This window comes from Centropristis striata, chromosome 4 (assembly GCF_030273125.1).
Source record: "Centropristis striata isolate RG_2023a ecotype Rhode Island chromosome 4, C.striata_1.0, whole genome shotgun sequence".
Classification (NCBI taxonomy): domain Eukaryota; kingdom Metazoa; phylum Chordata; class Actinopteri; order Perciformes; family Serranidae; genus Centropristis; species Centropristis striata.
This window is the reverse complement of record NC_081520.1, coordinates 4,315,221-4,338,357: the sequence shown is the minus strand read 5'-3', so window position 1 is coordinate 4,338,357 and position 23,137 is coordinate 4,315,221. Positions and strand designations below refer to the sequence as shown.

Genomic DNA, 23,137 nt, shown 5'->3' with positions numbered 1-23,137 from the left:
TTATGGCTTTCCCTTGTCTGGCATCATCTTTTTCTTCTTCTCGGCTTTTTTCTGTTTATTTTTTTTGTTTTTTTTACGTTGGACTGGTAGAGGTTGAACCAGCTTGCTCACTGACAGAAATAAAAATGACGAAAAAAAGTGAAGAAAAGATGTGTCGAGGAGTCATTTTGGGGAGAGACATAAAAAAGTCAGACATTGCTTCTTTCTCCCATTAGTCTGTTTTCTCCTCCGGGTAAAAAGATGCAGTGGAGAGAGTGTGAGTGTTTTTCTCACAGTGTGTGTCAGAGAGGGTGAGACTGGGTGTCACAGTGGTGTCTTGAGACAATCTTATCAATAAGATTGGTAGTAAAATGAGTGAAAGTGTGTTTATGGGGAATGTAATGTGTCATTTGTGAGTCGTCTCCTCCCCTCTCTTCTTCTGTGTAGCTCGTCCTCTTTCCGTTTTGTTTTTTTTAAGTTCTTTCTCTCCGTTCTTCCTCCCCGGTCTACACGAAAGCCTCAGGCTTGCTGTCGGAGTTCATCTTGACGTAGATCTTGGGGTCGTCGTCGCGCTCGTCTCTGAGGCGCTGCAGGTGGCGGCTGTGGCACAGCAGGTAGAGCGGGAGGCAGAATCCCAGCATGCTCAGCACCAACAGGCCCACGTTCACCTGAACACAACATCAGGGGCAGACATTAATTAATTTTATTGGTTGATTTATTTTTACAAATAAAAGTTCACATTTCAAGGGTTGTCCCTTTAGGTATGTGGGTGTAATTACGTTTAAATTTATAAGAAATATGTTTAATCATATAACCAAGTTTTTTCTTATTATTTTACATTATTACTGCGAGGCTTGTTATTTTACTTTCCTATTCTATTCTATTCTATTCAAGTCAAGTCAAGTCAAGTCAAGTCAAGTCAAGTCAAGTCAAGTCAAGTCAAGTCAATTTATTTTTATTTTTATTTTTATTTTTATTTTTATTTTATTTTTATTTTTATTTTTATTTTTATTTTTATTTTATTTATTCTATTCTATCTATTTACTGAATATATTTTTAATTGATTATTTATTTGCTTCAGTTAATTTATCATCTGTTATTATTATTGTCATGATTTAATTCATTCTTTTTCTTCTTCTTCTTCTATCTCTTCTTCTTCCTCTGATGATGATGATGATTATTATTATTATTATTATTATTATTATGTGTGACTGTATGAGGGGGATTTATGTTTGTTCATGTTGATGTTTATATTCTGATAAATAACTTGAAATTGCAGTAAAAATATTATTAAAAAAACTTTAATTGCTTTATTCTTTCTTTTTTGTGCAATATAATTATTTTCAACTTGACCACTTTGCGTTCTTTCTACGTGTTTAAAATAAACTTAAATCAATAAATCAAACTACATAAAAAAATATGGGCCTTTGATTAACCCTCTATGGTACGGTGTTGCATTCAGGCAACATACCCATTTTTGGCCTGTCAGATTTCTACAATGCATATTTTTGAGACTTTTCCAAAGTAAACAGCTTTGCTATTTTTGCCCCACAAAAAAGCACTCAAAACATCATTTCCTGGCCCTTTTCCATCTGGAAAAAAATGTATTTCTAATAGGTGAGTAAACCTTCATTTTGGAAAGTTTCATGCAATATATTTTCTAATGAAATAATGGAAACTTATTAAAATTCAAGTCTTGCCCTGAGGCAACAACATACCATTATGGAAAATTGCTATGTTGCCTTGATGGAAAAATGAACCATTATGGAATCATGCATGGCAGCATGAGATATTGGTAGTGTGTGTTTTGTGTAAAAAAGCATTCCATTCATCATTTTGTTTTGATCTTTACAATGTAACAAAGATATATTTGATGTTGGTTGCAGTAAAGTTCAGGCTATTACTATACTCTGAGGGCCATAATCTACTATTATAGTGAACTTTGCATGTCTTATTTGCTTATAATTTCCACACATGGCAACAGGCAACAAACCCCAAAACTTTTTTTTTTCCTGACTGGCATCATAATGTGTACCATAGAGGGTTAAAAATCTAATCTAATCTAATTCAATATTTGTCATTAACAGTAATGTCCACATATTTGTGTCATCTCACCCAGAGAGGGTCTCCGTCCAGCGGTCCCACCATGGCCATGAAGAGCGGCTGCTGCAGCAGGGCGAACAGAGCGCTGATCAGAGACTGCATGCCTGTCAGGCTGCCAAACTGAGAGGACGGGTACCTGCAAGGGACAAAAACATGATGGTGAAACAGTCTATGACTCAAACAGGTTTCATCACTGACCTGAGGCTGGAACACACAGTCGCCCGTGTAGCTTTTAAGTGTCAACTCTGAGGATTAAATTCAATTTGAGGTGAGCTGAACTATGTGAACTGTTTTTGTGTTCCTGGCAAGGTTATAATAGTTTTGGATTTTTCATTAGTTTTAGTTTTAATTTCGTTGTCAATTTTTGTTTTCAAATTCAGTTAGTTTTAATTAGTTTTTAGAGTGAGTTTGCTAGTTTTGATTAGTTTTATTTTTTGGAAAATGCTTAGTTTTAGTTTAGTTTTAGTTTTTTGTAATGGGGTATTTTTTGGGTGCCAGATAAGGTCACAATAAATGTTTCCTTTATTTCCTTTGTCTGATCCATCTCAGCCCCAATAAATTTACTAAGTCATAAAACCAGATAGATGAAATAGATTTCATATCAACCAAAAAGGTTTATGTATGAAAAAAGTTGTCAAAGACGAAAACTAAGGACATTTTCACTATAATTTTAGTTAGTTTTAGTTAGTTTTGTAACCACACAATACAGTTTCAGTTAGTTATTGTTTTTTAAAAAAACTCCCATTTTTATTTTTATTTCAGTTAACGAAAATTATTTTTCCATTCTAGTTTTCGTTATTTCGTTAGTTTTCGTTAACTATAATAACCATGCTCCTCTCCAATACATACATACATACAGACGGACCGGATGATTGAACCGGTAAAAACACTGAATCAACCAGTTTCACGTTGAAAATGTGTGTTTCGAGGGGCTGCTACCCCGATCTACCGCTAACGTTTGCCGACTTATTTCTCTGATAACTTCAGACCCAAATGTCTGATGCCGAAAATCATCTGGTTAAACATATTAACATATAGCTATGAAGACCATAATCTAAAAGATGTTTTGTAAAAAGTGTTTCTTAAAACAGGACAAAAGTCATTTAATGGCTGCTTCAGACAGACAACAATGCTGATGCTCAAAGGGAATATGAAGCTGACTGTTGCAAATTGTTTAAAAACATTTTGTATAATGTAAGCACACAACTTAATAGAATGTTTAATATTTTTATAGACATTTTAATGTGAAATTTTAATGAAATGTTACTTTTAATCCTGAAGCATATGTTGATTTTTAAGACAACAATTTGCTTTTTTCTATTATCTACTAACTTACAAATAAACAACTCATTAATTACCATTTTTTAAAATGTGTTATTTCCTGCAGGCAGGAACCTGTGGCTGTTATTCACACAAAGCATGTGAGACATATTGTATGTGCAGGTGTAAGAATTGCTTTAAAAACGAGTCAGTGTGACACTTACACAGCAGCGTAGAGGCCTCCGACTGCAGAGTGGATGAAGCCTCTGACAATAGTGTGCAGGATGAAGGACAGAATCTGAAGAGGAGGAAAAAAAGATTCATTTTTCATTCAATTGGTTTAAATTGTTCTTCTCTCGCCGAAATAACACTGTTTTGGACACAAGCGGTCATGTTTTAACACTGTAAAACCCAAATATCATTTTGACTCTTTTCATGTGACTTTAACTTTTTTCTTTTCATTTTGGCAGTTTCTTGTGATTTCAACTCATTTTGAGCATGAAACATGCATTTTGAGTCATATTCAATCCCTGTAGTGATTTATTTATTCATCATAATTAGTATCAATGATTGGCTTAAATTGTTGTTTGTCCTCACTGAGAAACAGCTTTGATAAATGAGATTCAGAATTAATAAATAACGATGTGATGACATATCTTATTTACCTCTTTTTTGTGTGCAAATCTGGAGGTTTATGCCTTTTGGTATGTTGGTGTACATATTTTATAAGAAATATGTATTGTCATATATGGTATGTCACATATTTTATAATGTATGCCGAATTATTTATGGTACTTCAAACTCTATTTTTTATTTTGAATATAAACATAAAATTATATGTGTATTTTGAATTTATATTTAGGATAGCTAAACATTTTAATGGATGAGTGTATATATATAAGTCATAATATATATGTACATACACGTTGTTAATAGTAATTTAATATGTATGTAAGGACATTATATATTTGGTATGAACATATTAGTAACATAAATCACAGTTATGTAGTTTTATATTTTTATATTTATTCTTTCTTAGTTAACCATATTTTTTTTCTAATAAATTTTGCAAATCTGTGCCTTTTGTATAAAATTTCTTTAGAATAATTTATGGTACTTCAAATTATATTTTGATAGAGTTAAATATATCTATATATATATATATATAATATATCTATATATTGTTGACGGTTAAATATATACATATATATATATATATAAATATATATATATATATATTATTGCAGTAATGAAATATGAAAGTAATGACATTGTATATTTAATGATTATTAAATTTGTATTTTGTAAGAAAAAGATAATTGGTCATTAAAACCATACATTTGGATACTTTTATGAAAATAATTGTTGTTGAGGGCTATAAATAAGTTAGATAATTAATTAACAGTGGCTGATGAAGAAGCGGTGGGATTAAATCAACATTAATAAACGAGATTCACAATGAGAAATAAACATGCAATGACTCTGTTGTCCAGCAGGTGGCACTGCAGCACTGAGTAACACCAGGAGCTGCATTGCCATGTGAACACTCTGCTCTCTCTCTCTCTGCAGTGTGACTTCAGCAGCACATGCAGAGAAATGTGTAAGAAAAGCTTCAAATAAATAAAATAGTTCCCCATCCTGTGTGTGTGTGTGTGTGTGTGTGTGTTGGGCCAGGCAGGGAATACAACTCTTATTGTGGAAAGACTTTCTAATAATAACTCACTACTCAGTTCTTCACATTCAAGTTGGCCCGACAATATTTTCAAACAATATGCATTTGGTATAATGGTCAAAAATGCTTTGTTTTTTATTTTTGTCCTTAATGTTATTTAGTTTTTTGCAAAAGCCATAATTATATAATTGGCTTCTTAGAAAAGTATCTAATTTTCATTGTTTTATGTAAAAGTAGTCCCCATTAGTCACCAAATAATCTGTGTGAAATATGCTAATCCTTGTAAATAATGCACCCTGAAAGCATGTTTACTGGTTTTTCCAGATGTCCCCATAAAGCCTGATTAAAACATCACTTCATCATTTCAGAGGTTTAAAGGCGTGTATAGGCTAACTAAGCTATGGCAAGTTTACACAATTTTTTTTAGCTCTCTACAACCTCTAGAAAGGGTGGTCCCCACAAGTGATGACTAAAACTGGAGTCCCCATGATGTATGAAAACGAGTATGTGTGTGTACCTGAAGTGGCAGGTTGGGGACGATGCAGGTGACTCCAAAGCCAACCAGGAGCAGGTTGGTGAAGATGAAGGCTCTGGTGGCGTTGACAATCTTCTGAATCTGTTTGTCGGGGCGGCGAGGCTCACCAGGCTCCCTGATAACACAGAATAGAATCAAATTGGAGCGTATTTTTCAAGCTTTTTCTTCTTTTTTTCTTCGTGTGTGTGTATATGTGTGCATGCTCACCTCTTGGCACTCTTTTCACTCTCGTCCTCGCAGTCTTTGAGCTTCCAGTCCATGACGTAGCCAATCACAGGAGAGGTGATCAGACACAGAAGCTGGAGCACGCCGAAGATGGACGTGTAAACACTCACTGAGAGACAGACGACAGTGACGAGAGAGAGTTATTGTGATGTTTTTAGATAAGATAAGACTTTATTTATCCCGCGGTGGGGACATGCAGTCGTCACAGCAGCTCAAGGTACAGACAGGGGAGTTTACAGAGATATAAAAACAGAATAAAGAATAAAAAATAAGGCATATACATATATATAATATGCACTGACATGGCTGCTATTTGACATTTATTATTAATATTGCACAAAGGGATTTTTGTTTTGTTGTTGTTGTTTTTTTCCTAAGAGTTTTTTGTATTTCACAGATATTGCACATTAGAGATAAATAGATTGTAGCATGTTAAATAGGTGGTTGTATGTAGTAGTACGAACAATTAAAAAAAAAAAAAAAATAATAATAATAATAATAATTTTATATATATATATATATATATATATATATATATATCCCAGCTTGGGATAAATAAAGTTTGTCTGTGTGTAGTGTTTGTTTATCTGTGGACAGTTTCCCAGGTGAAATAGATAGATAGATAGATAGATATATCTATCTATCTATCTATCTATCTATCTATCTATCTATCTATTATTGTTCATACTACTACATACAACCACCTATTTAACATGCTAAAATCTACTTATCTATGTGAAGAGGCTTTACACAGTATAGTATAAAGGTATATACAGATATATAATATAGAAAAATAGAAAAATATTGTACAGCAAATATGTAAAAACTTAAATTTTATGATGTTTAGAGTGTGACATGCACAGAAACAAGCAAACACAAAGTTGAGGCAGCTGAGGAGGACGGCTGCAGAGTGTAGGTGGTTAGAAGCCTGAGGTCTCTTACCCACTTGCATCTTTTCCACTGCAACAGCAGCAAGAAGAAGAAGAAGAAGAAGAAGAAGACAAACGGAAAAGCAAAGACAGGGCTCGGTTAACAACAAGCAACACGACGTGTTAGCTGAGCAGAAAGCAGCTGATTGTTAGAGCGCAGAAAGACACAGCACAGCTCAGTCTCTGTGGTTAGATGTTAAAGACAAAAAGCCCAGTGGTGGAATGTAACCCAGTATATTTATTCAAGTACAATTTTGAGGTATGTGTGTTCTTTTTACGGCCGGGACTCGATTAAAAAAATTAATCTAATTAATTGGAGGCTTTATAATTAATTAATCGAAATTAATCGCATTTTAATCGCAAATAAATATTTGACCTGAGAACAGTTGGGAAGTAATTTTTTTCACATGGATTTTTAGTATACCATTGAATAATGACTGAATACATCAGCTTAATCAACAAAAATATTGTTTATTTTTGTTCAAGTCCAACAGACCAGTGCAATTTTTGCCATTAAGTGTAGCAATAGCATATTTAGAAATATAGTACATTTCATAAATTCAGGTAGCCTATAGGTAGGTAGACCTTCTGTAAACTAGAATACTTTTAAGTAAAACACAATCCACGCTAGCTACCACACTAGCCGCTAGCTGCTATATGTTTAGCATTGAGGTGATACTTGAGGCTGGATGTGCTGCGGTGATATGTGAATTCCTTGTTGCCTAGCAACACAACCATGCTCTTATCAACGCTTCCATCCGTTGGTTTTTAGTAACTAAATGTCCCATCATCCACGGGGCCAACCAAAGCGCTAAAGTTAAAAAGTTAAAGTTAAAAAACAAAAACATGATCAATATAAAATTATTATGCATTTTTATAAATTAAACCTCATAACAGTATGTTAAGTAGTAAAATTAGCTGATTTAACAAATGCATCAATATGAAATAATCTAATAATATATTTGAAATGTATATAACAATGAGTGGGGCCATTTTGCATAATGAGTACTTTTATGTTTGATACTTTAAGTACATTTTCTGGTACTTTTGTACTTTTACTTCAGTATGTTTTGAATGCAGGACTTTTACTTGTAGTGGAGTAATTTCAAAGTGTGGTATTAAGACTTTTACTGAAGTAAAGTAATCTGAATACTTCTTCCACCTCTGAACAGGTCACAGAACAACATCAGTGTTGCTCATATTAGCAACCACACACCAAGGTTATAATAGTTTTGGATTTTTCATTAGTTTTAGTTTTAATTTCGTTGTGAATTTTTGTTTTCAAATTCAGTTAGTTTTAGTTAGTTTTTAGAGTGAGTTTTCTAGTTTTAGTTTAGTTTTTGAAACTGCTTAGTTTTAGTTTAGTTTTTATTAATTTTAGTGTTAGTTTTAGTTTTTTTGTAATGGGGTATTTGTTGGGTGCGAGATTCAAAGAGGCCATAATAAATTTTGCCTTTATTTCCTTTGGTTTATCATCTCAGCCCCAATAAGGTTATTAACTCTTACAGTTCGGGGTGTTTTGAATTTTGGTTCTAGTGTAAACATCCCAGTCTCAGTAAATATATTTACCATGTGTTGCATGTTCAAATAGAAACACTGAATTATGAATGAAAAAAGTTGACAAAAACGAAAACTAAGGACATTTTCACTATAATTTTAGTTAGTTTTGTAACAACAAAAAACAGTTTCAGTTAGTTATCGTTATTGTAAAAACTCTAGTTTTTATTTTATTTCAGTTAACGAAAATGTTTTTTAGTTTTCGTTATTTCGTTAGTTTTCGTTAACTATAATAACCTTGCTGCCACACACACCTGTGCTGAGGTCTCCCTCCGTCAGTGACTCCAGGATGGTGTTCATGGCTCCCATGTAGAAGATGAGACGCAGCTGAGTCACACACATGGTGATGAGGCTCAGCATGAAGATGGGACTGAAGATACTCTTCATGAAGGTCTGAGCTGCAGAGGAAATGAAAGAGGATGGTTAGATCACATCAGCTGGTGAGATGCATTTCTTATAAACTAAGAGATATGAGCTATATCAGATTCTTCCCTGAACACAGACACATGAACATTTACACGATAATGTTGTTGTTGTTTTTTAAAATTGTATTTCAATATTGTTTTATGACAACTCATCTAACAGCTGTTGATATTTCTCTCAAATGCAGAAAAGGAGACAGGATCAGCATTCAAGAGCATTTCAGAGTACTTTCATAAAAAATCAAAGACATCTAAATTAAGACTATGAATTAAACTGCAAAAAGAGTATTTACGTATTCAAGATTCTAACAAAATGGTTCAAATAAGGCATTTAGGAACTTTTTAGCAACCCTGTGAATGGTGAAATTCATGGAACAACAACTCTGAAAGTTTGCAAAAAAATGTGGTGTTCTTTTAGTTTGCAGCCGTTAGTTGCTGTCCTTGTAGAGATGCCTAGATCGGTGGGAAAAGTTATATATTAGCATCGCAAGTAAAGCAATGTTTTGGTAGTTTTAGGGAATTAACACACCAAAGTCAAAACAACAACTTCCCAGAAATATGCTAATCCTTGTAAATGATGCACCCTGAAAGCATGTTTACTGGTTTTTCCAGATGTCCCCATAAAGCCTGATTAAAACATCATTTCAGAGGTTTGAAGGCGTGTATAGGCTAACTAAGCTATGGCAAGTTTACTAATTTTTTTTCAGCTCTCTACAACCTCTAGAAAGGGTGGTCCCCACAAGTGATGACTAAAACTGGAGTCCCCATGATGTATGAAAACGATGTTCTTTTAGTTTGCAGCCGTTAGTTGCTGTCCTAGTAGAGTTGCCTAGATCGGTGGGAAAAGTTATATATTAGCATCGCAGGTAAAGCAATGTTTTGGTAGTTTTAGGGAATTAACGTGTGCAATAACACACCAAAGTCAAAACAACAACTTCCCAGTTTGGGAAAAACAACCAGGATGGAGTGAATGCATCAGTCTGGACTAAAGTGGCTAAAATTAACAAAGACAATGTTCATTAACCGTCTGGAGTCACACAAAGCGCTGATTCATTGTTTCTTCATGACGTTGCAGCGTAAAAACTTCAGCAGCGTGTTTCCTGCCGTCAGCTTCCCTCTAAAGTTCTGACTTGAAACTCCATGCCAGTTTATGTTTGATGATGATACACTGTAAAACATAATCTGTTTAATTTACGGAAAAATACCGGCAGCTGTGGTTGCCAGAATTTCACCGTAAAAAATACAGTGAGTGGATTGTCTATTCTAAATTTAAATGTAAATATCAGCAAAAACTAATTTAGACTGAATAATAATTATTATTTTTAGGGTAATTGTGTAATTTATTCACACATCATGGTGTTTCTCCATAAATTTGTGTGAAAATGTTATATTTTTACAGCAAAACTGTGTGTTTCTTCCAGTTTATGACAGAAAAAGTAAAAGGTTTGTGCTATTCTTTGATTTACGGTAATTAATGGTGTCTAATACGGTGATGTACAATTTTTAATTTTACGCCCCATTTCTGATGTATTTGACAGTGTTTTACTGTTATTTCTACAAACATTTTTTACAGTGTAGGCCGAGTAAAACCGGAGATTAGGTCAAATATATTTAGTATAAAATATAGAACTAGATGTTCTCCTCATTTTACCTCTTAGATGTTATATTTTAACCAACATTTAAAATTCTTTATTCCTCAGATCTCTTGAAAGAGTCCAGACCTGCCTGTTCCTGCACATTTTCTCTCTTTTCACTTGATGGAAAACTACACTGCCATGCTTCCTGCACAGGGTCTATAAGTCTATAAAGGTGGAGGGAAGAGGTCCCATCTAAATATTCCTGCTGGTCCTCGGGTGCCACAGTAACACGTCTGATCCTGCACGAGAAGCTGGAGGATTCAAAGGAGATGGGCTCTTGGAAAAGTTGATCATTGATTTAAGTTGTGACCATAAATGGTAAATTGGACATATGGTGAAGCACTGGACAAACCCATGAATTGTCAGTGCACAGATGGAGCAGAGGGGTTTATTACCCAGAAAAGCAGGTATCCATCTTTATTAAGGAGACAGTTTGGTTACAGACATAATTGTTAACTTCAGCGTTCTTATAACCTACAATGCAATATTTTTAAAATCTTTTAAATTGCTTGTTTCTGTGTTTTTTATCGTCTTTGAAATACACTTTTCCTGATTTAATATTCTATTTTAATTCTGCTTTTAATGGAACTTCCAATGCTTTTACTGCTCATTTATTAAATTAATGTCTGTTGTATTTTTCATGCATTTTTATGCCTCTGTAAAGCACTTTGTGCAGAAATGGGGCTATGCACAAGTTCATACCGCACTGCAGAATGACTCCACTACAAGAAAAAGTCCTGCATTCAAAACTCCAGTAAAAGTACAAAATCAAAACTGACCAAAAGTAAAAGAACTCGTTATGCAGAATGGACCACTCAGAATGTTTTATATATTCCAAATATATAGGTAGATTATTTGCATTGCTGTATTTATGTAAGCAGATTTTTAATAATGTAAAGATAGGGTACATTGTAACTTAAATCTGCTGTTATGCGGTTTAATTTAAGTCTAATCATTTAAAATTCATTATATTTTTATGTGAAATCTTGACCTGTAAAGTAACTGAAGCTTTCAGCTCAATGTAAGTGGAGTAAAAACGACAATATTTGACTCTAAAATGTAGTGGAGAAGTATAAAGTTACGTCCCTGGAACTCTCTACCCCTTGAGTTCAGACAGGCTACATCACTAGCCTCTTTTAAATCCCTACTGAAAACTTTCTTTTATCGCAAAGCCTTTTTATCTACTTAATCTCTTGGTTGTTGTTTTCTCACCCAGCTCGTGCCACTTTCTATGTTTTGTCATTTGTGATTCCAACTTGTCTGCATTGCACTTTACTTTGCTTTGTTGTTTTATTGTAATTTTTTTTTTCTTCCACTATATTTTTATTTCTTGCCTGTAAAGCACTTTGTAACTTTATTAAGAAAAGTGCTATACAAATAAAGTTTATTATTATTATTATTATTATAAATTGACAACTCAAAACTGTACCTAAATACAGTACTCTGAATCCATTTGGGCCTTTCAGCTTTCAGGACAGTGCAGGAAGAGAAACAATGAGAAAACCTTCACAGCTGCCATCAGATTAGCGAGTTTTGAGCAGGTTTGTGTGTGTGACTGTAATATTAATTAATATTAAAGCTTCTGACAGACATCCAGCTGCTGTGAAACCAACCATGGGCGTCCTGCCTGCGCTCCAAACACACACACAGTGTGACGATGCGAGGCCTTCAGACCACAACACGTTCCTCCAGGGCTCCCTGCCAGCGCGCTACACACCTGCTGAGCGGCTTTCCAAGAACGAGGTCCGAACCTATTCCACGGTCCGTTTGTTAACAAAGAGACCGAGAGGGGAGCGACCAGACCCCCCCACTGGGAGTCCCTGACCCCGCTGGAGAAGAGTCAGGAGGGCCTGAGGAGGCCTGGAGGTGTAGGGGGACATGAGGTCAGCTCAGACTGGATATAGGGCGGAGGTAAAGGGGCATTTAAGGTCTTATAGGGATTTAAAGGCTGCTTGTGCCTAATTAGTGTGTACAGATGTAGGTCAGGGTTTGAGGTAATGGTGCTGATATGAAGTATGTTATGTTTATTATTATTATTTATATATTTAGTTTTTTTTTATTTCTGCTGTCTTTTTAAGCAAGATGTAACTATTTTTATTTAAATTAATAATATTTGTATATTTTTAATTTTACATTTTTAATGTATTTATGCATTTTTTTGTTTTTTAATGTATTTTAAAATGTATGTAACTGTCCGCCATATATGATTATCACAAATATTTTTATTTTATTTTTTTATTTTATTATTATAATTATTATTGATGATGTTTTTTTATAATACTATATATATATATATATATATATATATATATATATATATATATATTTTTTTTTTTATTATTATTTTTTATTTACTTATTTTTTTAAATTATTTTTATTTATTTAGTCGTGATTTTTTTAGGCATTTTAGCTTTAAGTACTTCTTTTATTGTAGTTTATTTAAGTTTAATCCACCCATGTGCGCCAATGCAACCAAATGTTGTTCAAATGTGCAATAAATGTGGTGTAAATCTTGAATAACAATATAGTACGTCTAAGTCAAATATACGTATATTATAAAAATAACGTAATCAATGTCATCATATGCAACATATAAATGGCCTGCTGTCAGGAAAGCCTTTGTCTGTCATAGATCTGTCAGACTGGGTTGGTTCAGACTTACTCTCAGCCTTGGGCTTGCACTTCACCTCCAGGTCGACAGTGGACAGGCACAGCTTGTTGGCCTCCTGCGTGGCCAGGTCTCTGGCAGGCTGATTCTGCTGCTTTATGGAGTTGCCGACACTGAGACGGCGCCCCACTGTGGTCACCTGCCGATAAAACTGCTTCCCTGTGATCTTGTGGTCAAAGCCCAGCCAGCTGAACTTGATCTTCACCCTGAAGGAACAGCCAAAAAAAGAAGAGAAGGGGAAAGGTGATTTTGATGCACAGATAACTGGTAGCTGTCTGGATTCCATGAAGGCAGACTTCTATGTGATGTCACAACATAAAAAAAAACGAAACAGCTTGTTTCCTGCTGACAGCTTCCCTTTAAAGTTCTGTCTTGTAACTCCATGCTAGGTTTCGTTTGATGATGATAGGCTGGAGATAAGTAAAACCGGAGATAAGGTCAAATATATTTAGTATAAAAATACAGAACGAGATGTTCTCCTCATTTTACCAAAAAACATCATTTTCAAAATATGATTTAATATTTTTTGTTGTTTCTTTTGGGTTCAAAATGTTGCTCCAGTAAGTCAAAGTAAAAACATAATTTCCGCGAAACTGACACAGATTTCGCTACAATGCAAGTTAATGACAGTCATATCCCGTGGCTATTCCATGGATATTTTTTCCTATTGGTTTGTTCCAAGTCACGTGACTTTTAAGGTTCTGGTGGTCAGAACAAAAAACATGGCGGACAGTTCTCTCATTTATAGTGAAAAAATCAATATTTTGACTTAGTTTCTGCATAAAAATGGATTTTGATCACATTTCTAGCGAGAAATATATGTTTTATTTTCTAAATATTCACTCAGTGAATGTACATAATCACTTTGTATGTTGGAATAGCCACGGGATATGATCTGTGACTATTCCACGGATTCCTGTGAGACCAGGTTCTTAACATGACATGGTAAACATGAAAAGGAAGAAAGAAGGAGAAAAGGTGAGAAGAGAAAGAGAGGGAAAGGGCAAAGACAAAGGGAAACAAAGGATCCAGGTGAGTGAGAGTGAAAGCAGCTGCTCATCTGGTTTTAGGATCTTTCCTGTCTAAAGCTCACTGGTCCTCTGCTGCATTACACTGGGATTTACTGTGTGTAAGTGTGTGAGCATGCACATCTTGTCCAGATGGCTGCCTGGGCTCAGCTGGAATCCCTTTACAGCAGGTAACCTGAGGTTAGCTAATAACATTACAACGGCTGCTTAACAATGATAGCTGGAGGCTACAGAAATGTTTATCTGAGTTACTATTGGTCTTACGTGAAGTCCATGTCCTCTGGGCCGGGGAACGGCTCCAGAGGCCAGTTGACGAAGCAGTTGAGGAAGACGAGGCAGGCGCAGGCGGCCCAAACCAGCAGGATCATGATGAAGGTGGCACCCAGATCATAGATCACCTACAGGAGGCACCAAAAGGACACATCATAATGGAGAATCAATATCCTATTCTGTGGCAGGAGTGCCATTCTTTCTGAGTTTGTCTTAGAGCAAAGCAGGGATCATTACATGATGGATGAGGCAGTGGTGGAAAAAGTATTCAGATCCCTTACTTAAGTAAAAGTACTAATACCACCCTGGTAAATTACTCCACTACAAGTAAAAGTTCTGCATCCAAATCTTACTGAAGTAAAAGTAGAAAAGTATCAGCATTAAAATATACTTAAAGTATGAAAAGTAAAAGTACTCGGGTTATGCAGAATGGACCCACTATAATTGTTTTATATATTCTAAATATATTATTACATTATTTGTATTGGTGATTTAATGTATGCGGTGTTTTAATTTTGTAAGGATTGGGCTCATTTAATTACTTAATATACTGTTAAAAGATTTAATTAAAAAAACGTCTAATCACTTTACATTGATCATATATATTATGTTAAATCTCGACCTGAAAAGTAACTAAAGCTGGCAGCTAAATCCTAGAGTAAAAAGTACAATATTTGCCTAAAAATGTAGTAGAGTAGAAGTAAAAAGTTACATAAAATGGAAATACTCAAGTAAAGTACAAGTACCTCAAAATTGTACTTAAGTACAGTACTTGAGTAAATGTACTTAGTTACATTCCACCACTGGGATGAGGACAGATGAATGAATACTTTCAGGATAAATCAACATGAGTTAAATGTTCTACCTTGATGCCGGGGAAGGTGACAGCAGAGGAGGCGTAGGATCCGATCATCAGAGCGATGAAGGTGGACCTCAGGTCTCCAAACATGTTGGGGAGCTACAGAGAGCAGAAACAACAGACACTTAACCCTTAATAGGACACTCATTGAAATACTTGCAAATTCCAAGTTTCAACCCTAGAGAATATTGGAGGATATTACATACTGCCAGAATGTGTGGGTAATATTTTGAGGAAAAAGTTTACGAGATTAACGCGGCAGATCTACAAGAAAAAAATGTGCAGATTTATGAGATTTTAGGTGGTGAATCTGCGAGAAAAAAGTTGCAAATTTACTAGATTAAAGTGGCAAATCTACAAGAAAAAAAGTCGCAGATTTAAGGGTTTTAAAGTGGCAAATCTGCGTGAATTCAGCCACATGAAATGGAGCTGTTGAAAATATTTTTTTTTTAGGCTGATTAGCTGTAGACACACACACACACACACACACACACACACACACACACACACACACAATTATCAGGTCATATATTAGAGGTTGTGCTGAAAAAAATGAACCAACATGACATGGTAAACATGTTTTACGTTGCAGAATTAGAAGTACTCAAAACAGAGAAAAGGATGAAAGAAGGAGTGAGAAGAGAAAAAAAATATATGAGGCTGATTAGCTATAGACACACACACACACACACACACACACTAACATGATCCCCTCCAGGCTTACACCTGGTGCCGCTAAAAACACAACATATGAAACAACATGGCACTTTAATTCACCAACAAATTCAAAAGTTTAATTCATAAACAACAACATGCTGCACTCTGGAGTTTTGCTGCATCAGCCTTACTTGTTCTGTTATAACTGAATAAGACTTATTTTCAATTTATGCAACTGTTCTGCTGTTAGCTGTTATGCACATTAGTCTTTGTTGACATTCTTTTCCAACAATCCACTAAAACCCACGAGATCCCTCAGTGTTACTTAGTGTTCTCCATTATTGACTATTGATAGGCTTGTCACCACTAAGTACACCCTGCTCTGCTCTGCAGCAGGCTGTTTTCGTTGCATTTGAAGTGGAGCAGAGACAGAAGGGAGTCTTGCACAACGGTGCTCAACTGGAATCAAGAGCACATACTGTTCTTAACTCTGCAACTCCAAACTGTAAACAGCTTCTACAAGATATGAAAACCAAGGCCAATAAACAGCAAGCAAGAGCATGAGAGGAAACACATGGCTCAGATATTTATTGTGTTTATCAGTGTTAATTTATGCCATCTGAAGAATGTTTAGTTTTAACTCTATGGAGTCTTGACCTATTTTGTCAATTTTTTAATCCTTTTCATGTCTTTGAAAGTCATTTTGTGTCTTTTTTGGTCATTTTGTGTCTTATTTTAGTCATTTTGTGTCTTTTTTGGTCATTGTGTGTCTTTTTTCAGTAATTTTGTGTCTTTTTTGGTCATTTTGTGTATTTTTTTAAGTCATTTTGTGTCTTTTTTGGTCATTTTGTGTCTTATTTTAGTCATTTTGTGTCTTTTTTCAGTAATTTTGTGTCTTTTTTAAGTCATTTTGTGTCTTTTTTGGTCATTTTGTGTCTTTTTTTAGTCATTTTGTGTCTTTTTTGGCCAATTTGTGTCTTTTTTTTTTGTCATATTGTGTCTTTTTTAGTCCTTTAGTCCAACATAAAAACGTGATTTTGAATATCTTTTTTACTTTCAAAACACTATCATGCTCAATAAAAAAACATTTACATTTTTTATGACATATAAGAGGGTTCCATCCAGTTCTATATTTTTATACAAGATATATTCTACCTTGTCTCCAGTTTTACTTGGTATATCATCATCAAAACTGAAACTGGCCTCATGGAGTTTACAGCCAGAACTTTAGAGGTAAATTTACAGTAGGGCTCCACGCTGCTTTGTTTTCTAGTCTGGATGTGATGAAAAAGTCATGATTTGGAGCTTTTGGAGACTCCAGAAGGTTAACATGAAGGAGGCAAAATAAGTGGGGTCACTGGTTAAAGCGTGGGGGCAGGGAGTGAAACATTTAAGTGCAACATTATTATGGGTCAGAAATAGCAGAGAGAGTTCCTCTCCCATTGTTCTCCTCTGCCCGTCCAGCCCTGCATCCGGCTGCTGTGATAACCACGGGGGGGGGGGGGGGGGGGGGGGCAGCTTGTTAGGCAGCTGCTTGAACCCTCTAACCCCACATAGTCGTCACCCGTCTCATAATTGGACCAAAGGTGAGTTTCAAGAACCGCTGCGTCTCTGCCATGACATCCACAATAACAGCAAGTCAACTGGAAGAGCCCAGTTATGAGCCGCTGGCTGATCCCAGCAGGGGGAGGGAGGACACACAGATGAGCGGCTCAGCTTGTGTCGAGCTCAGCAGACTCCATGTGGTCATGACGCATCACGGCCTCGATCGCTGTGCCGAGTCAACAGGTTCAGATTTCCCCACCGGCGCTTTATCACTTCCTCATCCTCACCAACTGTGATGACGGCTCAATTTTGAAGCCCAGAATTTTGTAAGAGCTCTGTTAACACCAGAATTTGGTATGCTGTGAAATAAGGGGCTATAAAAATGATTATTAGATTGATTAAAATTATTATTTTGCCCGTTTTTGAATACTTTTCATTGTGCCACTTAAAAATTGTTTACCATGCCATGCTGGTATCGTATTATTCAGCACAACCTCACTTATATGACCTGATAATTATTATTTTTTTACTTTGACTTACTGGATCAACATTTTGAACCCAAAGATACAACAAAAAACTTAAAATCTGATGGGTTTTTTTTTACTTATAAGATGTAAAATGAGGAGAACAACTGGTTCTATATTTTTATACTAAATATATTTGACCTTATTTCCAGTTGTACTTGGCCTATCATCATTTAACAAAAATTGTCAATTATTTTTATATTAGTATTATTATCACTACTATTAATAATGTTGGATTCTATCACTTAATTGAAATGTATTTCTGTTCTTATTTTGAATGCTGCTTGGTTTATATTATAAATGTTGCATGTCATTATACTTTAATAATAGGAGAGAATATATAATGTTTCTGTTACGTAGGTTTTTGTATAATAAACCACCTCCATGAACCTGTGTCTTACCTCTTGTTTCTGACTCAGAACTGACATGAAAAAATATGATTTATTTTAGTTTCATTGGATATGCATCTCCATGTTACACTGTATTTTCTTAAGAGGTATATTTACGGCCTTCTAAGTCTATCTGGTGATCAGCCCCACTCACCACCTCAGTAATGCTCATATGCCACTAGTTTAAATCAACAGTTTCTCATGGATTTTTAGATATTCAGTGCAGCTACAAAGGAAAAATAATAATGTGGATGAGTCAGTGACTGATCTCTTTGTCACTCGCCTCCTTTGTGTCTCTCCCACTTAATAAGCCCCGGCTTGTTTATTCGCTCTGGGAGCAGGTTCATTTTGCCACTGGCAGTGAGTGGGAGAAACCAAAATCCTGTGGAGGAACGGTGCCGTGCCAGAGCCAAAACCTCAGATCATCTCTAGCAACAAGCCCAAACTAGAATCACAACCACATCTTGACCTTGTGATGCTGAGCCTGACGAAGAGAATACGTAACACTTTGGAGTTTCTCTTCTCCAGGTCTGAGTCACAGTCAGCTGCGACCTCTGTTTCCCAAAAAGTGTGTCACAAACCGGTTTGGTCTACTAATCATAAAAGAAGAAGTGGGGATTAATGTGTTGAGCAGAGTGATGGTAACGTTAGAGTGAGTGTGTGATGGGAGGAGCAGCTGTCAGGCCTGATGAGGAGCAGATAACAGTGTTTTTGTAGCTCGAGTCAATAACACATCCGTCAAGCAGACAGGTGACTGAGAAACTGTTACACAAAGAACCTGTTGTGGCTTCAGGTGCTAACGGACACACAACAACTGACTGAAAACATCACATGATGAATGTTACTGGCATGAAAATATGTCTGAAAAATGTACAACACACATTTGACCTTTAGATGATGTTTAGGACTATATAAACATGCCAGATTCAACATGGTCTTACAGAAATCCGTGAAATAGCCACGGATTTGCTTAACTCAAAATCCGTGGAATAGCCACGGAATCGCTCAAATTTCCGTGAAACTGACACGGATTTCGCTACAATGCAAGTTAATTTAAGAGTTAATTTCTTATTTGAAGTGTTCAACATGCTTATTTCTAGATTTAATAATCTTATTTAAGAAATATTGTCAAGTGAAATTATCTGTCCATGCAGCAAGATCATTTCCTTCAGATTTAGTGTTTTTATCTTGTTTTTAGACACACCTGTTTTTGCAGTGCATATACATTACCGGTCAAAAGTTTTAGAACACCCCAATTTTTCCATTTTTTAATTGAAATTCAAGCAGTTCAAGTAAATGAACAGCTTGAAAGGGTACAAAGGTAAATAATGTACATTTCAGAATTATACAAGTACCGGTAGGCCTTTTTCAGGGAACAAGAAAATGGGTTAACAACTTAACTCTATGGAGTCTTGTCCATTTTTGAATTCTTTTCTGTTTTCTATGTCTTTGTAAGTCATTTTGTGTCTTTTTTGGTAATTTTGTGTCTTTTTTAGTCATTTTGTGTCTTTTGGTGTCTTTTTTTTTTGGTCATTTTGTGTCTTTTTTTAGTCCTTTAGTCCAATATAAAATGTGATTTTGAATCTTTTTTTTAACTTTCAAAACACTATCATGCTCGATAAAGAATTTTAAATGTTGCAAATGTGCATTAATTTCAGAGTACACTGAGACATTAAACTGCATCATTTTCAATTAAATTCTGGAAAAGTTGGTGTGTTCTAAAACCTTTGACCAGTAGTGTATATGTAGAATGAACCTGTCAGTGAGGACAGAGGTGTAGCAACATGTGTTTTTGGCTTATCATGTTTTCTCTTCTGTTCACTGGGGCTGATGAGAACATCATTGGTTTTGCAGGTATTTGCTCAAAAGCTAAATGATTGACTAATTAAAAAATCGTTCCCAGAGCCATGCCGCTAGATAGCTGGTTAGCCTTATCATTTTCTAATCTTTAAAGGAATGTATGGCTTGTGTTTCTTAGCTGCCACTATGGTATGTGATTATGTAGTTCCTAATCAGAGGTATTCTCAGTGTTTGCTCCCATTCCCTCACTTACCCTTTACTACCTCATTTAACACAGCTCCTAACTACGTCTACTGCTGTGCTCCTCTCAGCCTTATTATAAATATATGAGTCAGTATGTTTATCTCCAGAGGAACAACTGAGAGCCGCCCTGTGTGTCGATACCTCTTTAAAATGATAACAACCACCATCTATTCTGTTATTGCTTCTTCCCTGAATAGCTCTTTTGTTGGCTGTGTGGTCACAGTGTATCCATGCAGAGAGTGGCAGGGTACACACACACAGATGGGCCCAGTGTTTGGACAGTCGCTCAGGGTCTATTTAAGCTGCAGAGCAGTCACCTGGAGATAAGAGATCAGGGTCCGCTGAGAGGCAGGTGCGGGTGGACAGTTTATTTTAGGGCGATGCAACAAGTGGATCTGTGCATGTGACAGGTTTTTGTTTGAACAGTTTCCAGGTGACTCAGTATTTAATACCACCACTGCTGTTTGTCATGACTCAGTATATGCTGTTAACAGTGGTGGAAAGTAACTAAGTACATTTACTCAAGTACTGTACTTAAGTACAATTTTGAGGTACTTGTACTTTACTTGAGTGTTTCTATTTTCTGTAAATGTATACTTCTACTTCACTACATTTTGAGGCAAATGTTGTACTTTTTTTCTCCACTACATTTAGCTGACAGCTTTAGTTACTTTTCAGGTCAAGATACAACATAAAACATATGATCAATTTAAGGTGATTTTTAAAATCACCAAAAAATCAATCAAAAAAGCCTTTTAAAGGCTTATTTTTAGGTTTTACAGGCTTTTTTACAGGCTTTTTTCCAGGCGTTCTAGGCCTCAATGGGTTAATTTAACAAAAATGTTTCCTTTTGGCTGATCTACAGACATTCACACAAACAGCTACTGGGCCGCTGCCAACTTGTCCTGGAGCGGTGTAAGTGCTTTTAAATGTCCTCGGATTTCAAACAACAACAGCTTTTGAACGGACTGTACAGAAAACAGCAATGCAGTGAAGGAGGTTAAAGCCACTGAACTCAATTAACCTGCTAATGAGCAATTGTGAGCATGTTAGCATGCTGGCAATGTGTGATAAATACTGTAAACATATTTTAAGCTACTTCACATAAATCATTAGGGCTGTTGAATACTGCACAGCTGTGATTTGATCTTGTTTGGATGAGTGCTGAGTGTTATCAGTGCAGGAGAAGTGTACACTGTACACCAGCTCACACACTTATATTTAATGAGTATATTTGCTTGTTGGTGATGTTCCAGCAGAGCTTTAGGAAAAAGCAATATCTCCTCTGCAGCCTGTGGGTCTCGTTTTAACCCTCGTCTCTGTCAAAATTATATGGAATATCTACAAATTCCTGTCCATTACTTCATATAAACGTAGAGTGTTGATTTTATGTTGATTTTTTGTTTTTATTGTATTCATGCATATTTTATTTTGTGTGGGCAGTCCATTTTACATTTTATTTTATTTATTTTTATCCCATTTTTAATTTATTTTATCTTATTGCATCTTACTGATCTATTGTTTACTACATCTCTTTGTATTGTGTTATGTATTTATTGTTTGTGCAGCACTTTGGAAACCTTGTGTTTGCTAAAATTGTGCTATATAAATAAAGTGGATTGGATTGGATATAAAAACATATGAATCGTTGACGAGGACAGTCTGAGCAAGAAAATAATCTTTCTATTACATGATTAGTTTATATATCTGAATAACCAATATGAAAATATCTTGTTAAAACAAAAAATGTAAAACTGATCTGTCTTCTAACCTGTTTAGGTACTTGCTTAGTTAAAACTTTCCCCCTGTATCTGCAAACTTTTTGGCCATCCTGCACTTTTACATCTATTTTACAACTCACTCTGGGTAAAAGTGTGTGCTGAGTGTTGAAAATGGAAATAAAAAAGGCCTGAGTGTGAGGTGACAGACTGTGAGAAAACATGCTGAGCATGACATGAAGTCAGATGGGAGGGGGGTGAAAGAGGAAACTGGACGGAGCCGTTTAGGAGGAGAGAACAGAGAAATGAAAGAAGGAAGAGGGTTTGCTGCAGCAAGTGGAAACTCCAGCTGCCTGCCGGCGGAGCATGGAGAACCAGCTCTGACCGGTCCTGTCCTGATGCACGGGATCAGACTCCATCCATCATAAAGAGCAGCCAAGTGGGCTGTAAGATTAGCAAACAGCAGCTGACGAACACCAGACAGCATAGCTCCATCGGCCTGACGTCATCATCTACTCCCTCCTGTAAGGCTGATATGTTTTGAAACCAGTTGACTTCAGCACAAGGAACATGTTTTTGTAGAGGTGGGGGGAGGTCTCTGAATGAGTGTTATGACCCTTCTGTGTCTGGAAAAGATTTACAGTCATTCCAGCTGCACAAAGACCCTAAAACCTCAATCCAGCGAAGAGAAACGCACACAAATCCACATCCAGTGACTGGTGCATTGGAAAAAAAAAGGCTACTCCAAAAACAAGCAAAGAAAACTTAATATAAGATAATTTTGCTTGTAATAAGCACAAAAAATCTGCCAATGGAACAAGTGAAAATTCTCTTGGTAAGATTTCTTAAAATAAGACATTATATTAAGATTAGAGTGATCTTGAAATTAGCTGCAAAAACTCATTTTTTTAGCTATAATTGACTAGAATTGTGAAAAAGTGAAAATTCTCTTGGTAAGATTTCTTAAAATAAGACATTATATTTAAGCCTTACAAGATTAGAGTGATCTTGAAAAAAGCTGCGAAAACTCATTTTTTTTAGCTATAATTGACTAGAATTGTGATGTTTTGTGTCTCATAATAAGCTTGTTATCCTCAAAAATAGTATTTTCCCCTCA

The 23,137-nt window shown here is 35.6% G+C and overlaps 1 protein-coding gene across 2 annotated transcripts in view; it reads right to left on the bottom strand.

Moving 5' to 3' along the window:
* Nucleotides 1-464: 464 nt before the first annotated feature.
* Nucleotides 465-23,137, bottom strand: part of LOC131969518 (large neutral amino acids transporter small subunit 4-like) — a 43,339-nt gene continuing 20,666 nt past the window's right edge. The window contains exons 6-15 of one of the 2 annotated variants that reach the window (XM_059330565.1): nt 15,151-15,243; nt 14,280-14,413; nt 12,982-13,193; nt 8,515-8,658; nt 6,717-6,734; nt 5,757-5,883; nt 5,532-5,664; nt 3,567-3,640; nt 2,095-2,218; nt 465-647 (exon numbers count right to left, since the gene is read on the bottom strand). In XM_059330565.1, the coding sequence (XP_059186548.1) occupies nt 486-647; nt 2,095-2,218; nt 3,567-3,640; nt 5,532-5,664; nt 5,757-5,883; nt 6,717-6,734; nt 8,515-8,658; nt 12,982-13,193; nt 14,280-14,413; nt 15,151-15,243 (1,221 nt within the window). In that variant the 3' untranslated portion in view covers nt 465-485. The remainder of the gene's footprint in view (nt 648-2,094; nt 2,219-3,566; nt 3,641-5,531; nt 5,665-5,756; nt 5,884-6,716; nt 6,735-8,514; nt 8,659-12,981; nt 13,194-14,279; nt 14,414-15,150; nt 15,244-23,137) is intronic. The other variant, XM_059330566.1, reaches the window with a different exon arrangement.